This window comes from Symphalangus syndactylus, chromosome X, assembly GCF_028878055.3.
Source record: "Symphalangus syndactylus isolate Jambi chromosome X, NHGRI_mSymSyn1-v2.1_pri, whole genome shotgun sequence".
NCBI classification, from domain to species: domain Eukaryota; kingdom Metazoa; phylum Chordata; class Mammalia; order Primates; family Hylobatidae; genus Symphalangus; species Symphalangus syndactylus.
Window position 1 is genome coordinate 55,872,998 of NC_072447.2, and position 2,547 is coordinate 55,875,544.

At 42.8% G+C, this 2,547-nt stretch overlaps 1 protein-coding gene across 1 annotated transcript; it reads right to left on the reverse strand.

Moving 5' to 3' along the window:
- Positions 1-1,305: 1,305 nt before the first annotated feature.
- On the reverse strand, positions 1,306-1,900 carry LOC129475638 (ATP synthase F(0) complex subunit C2, mitochondrial-like). Its single transcript, XM_055267847.2, has one exon. The coding sequence runs from the start codon at positions 1,853-1,855 to the stop codon at positions 1,487-1,489; it is 369 nt and encodes a 122-aa protein (XP_055123822.1). The 5' UTR covers positions 1,856-1,900; the 3' UTR covers positions 1,306-1,486.
- Positions 1,901-2,547: the final 647 nt, after the last annotated feature.

Here is a 2,547-nt window from a genome sequence, read left to right on the forward strand (position 1 = left end):
TCAACAAAAGCAGAGACTCTTGCTTGATGGTGGAGAAGCACAAAGGGGAACCAGGAAAAAGCACACATCTTGCTCAAGAAGGCTTGGGAGAAACAAAAACTGTAGAGAGAAAGTAAATGCACACTATAGAATCAAAACAAAAACAAAATCACTATTTATGAAGAAAAACTGGAAGGAAATAACAGTTGATATGGTGATAGGATTTGAGCTATCCTTTCTTTATTCCAAATTTTCTGTGATGTGATTATATTGCAAGTTTTTCATTTTAAGAGAAAGTAATTCTGGCAGTTTGGTGTGTGTGTGTGTGTGTGTAATGGGGTAGCGGGTGGTGATCAAGCCCTGGACTTGTAGTCAGGGGCTCTAGGTTAAACTTTAGCTCTGTTACCAGCTGCTCACTTCTGAGCCAGTTATTTAACTCTTCTCTGCCTTGGTTTCCTTATGTTGAAAGCTGAAATCAACATAAATTCCTGTTCCTGTGTTTAACAATACTGAGACCAGGCATATGTTCCTGTTCCCATGTTAAAAAACACTGAGAACAAACAAAAATAACTTAAGCTACTTGCTCTAGGAAATAATAGTTCCTAGAAGATAAGACTGTTAACTAACTAAAATAACTCACCTATGAAGACTAACAGCTTACTCATAAAGACTCGTTCAAGTCTTTCCTGTGCCCACCAATCCAAAGCTAGTATGTCATAAACTCGGCCCAATCCTAGTTTTGCACCTTGTAAAACTCACCTTAAAATCACCCAGCTCAGTCCCTAAAACTCTATAAAGATACTTCCAACTTACCCCTTCTGAGACACTACTGTCAAGATGGTGTTCTTCCTTACTGCAGTGAGTCTGATCAGGACACCCCTCAACTGCTTTGCATGGTACTGTAACAGGTTCTCCTGGCAGGTTTTCTGAGGACTTGGCAATATGTAAAAGAGGATGGTTGGACTCTATACTCTCAGAAGTCCCTTTTATTTCTCACTTTCTCAAATTCATGTTGGTGACATTTTCTTCTTGGCTTTCTGACATGGATTCAGTCACTTTTACAAACTTTTTTTTCAGGCTTTGTTATTTTTCTTTTTCCTTCCTTAATTTGAAAGTGCAATCTAAGCTGGGCATTTCAGAGGAACAGCCACTGGTAGGTTCTAGCTGCAATTAAGAAGCTGAAAGATGGATAGTGGTGATGGTTGTGCAACAATGTGAATGTATTTAATGGTACAGAACTGTACAATTAAAATGGTAAAAATGATAAATTTTATGTTATGTATATTTTACCAGAATTTTTTTTCTTATTAATACAGTATTTATTTGTCTTTTCTCTGTCAAATCCTGAGCCAACCATGTTCCCCAGGCTGCCTGGGGAGGTATAGGAAAAGGAACACACGGGGCCGACCACACGTGGGAGAAAGAACGATGGGAGGTGGAGATGGCTCCTTCACATGGCAGAGAGGATGAGAAAGGCCACCATCGGGCAAAATCACCCCATGGCCTCTCAGAGGGCAAAGCCCAGAATGGCGTAGGAGAAGAGCTGTTGCTTCAGAGAAGGGTTCCTGGCATAACCAATGATGAGGCTCCCAAACACAGTCCCAATCTGAGCCCCATAGCCAGCCACCCCAACTGTGGCAACCCCAGCTCCAATGAACTTGGCTGTTGTGTCAATGTCCCTTGAAATGGTGCTGGTTTGGAAGCTGCGGCTAGAGACAAATGAGGTAAGGGGACGTGAGACTGCCAAGCTGCTGAGGCTCTCATCTGTCAGTATCTCCGGTCGTTTCAGCACCACTGCAGATAGCGGATGGCTCAGCAGCTGTGAGGTGCTCTTGACCAACGAGGGAGAGGAGATGAACTTGGAGCAGGCGAACATTTTCAGGGGCTGAGGGGCTGTAGCAGGAGAGCTGCTCCCAGTGCAGAGAAGGCAGTACCAGAATTTTTTTAAAAGAAGCTAAAGGCAATTTCCTCTTTCCAATATTTACACTGGCACCATAGGATGCCAGCAAAGGGCTGCTGGAAACTGTTCCTCTTCTAGGTTAAAAGACATATACACGAAATGTACAGGTCTAGAGCTTGTTAGAGTAAGGAGGTGCTCCGTGTCCAGCGTTCTCCTCCTCCTTCTCCTCCTTTCTCCTTCTTCTTCTCCAGGGAAGAGTAGGAGAGGCAACACTTTCTTTCCTATTCCTATTTAGCTGGATTTCAAACCTAAGAGCATAAAGACAGAGTGGGTAAATACCCAGAACCTGGTTCAGGAATGTCTTGGTTCAGTATACCCCTCTATTCTGACCCAATTTTTGCACTGGTGGATTGGGGTACAATGACAGGAAGGGTAACGTCATGGTTAGACCAATGTTAAGTTTAGGCAGAAGGTGGATGTAACTTGAGGAGAGGCAGATGTGGTTAGAAATGGCAGACACAAGCAGTATATCTGAGTATCAATTTTTCTTTGGCAGTGAAAGCATAAGGAATACACAGGTTATTTTATGTACATATAAGCTCAATAAATCTGGCATTTCTAGCTCTCACCAAAGGGTCCAACCAGTGTCAGCTATACAATTTGTGGGG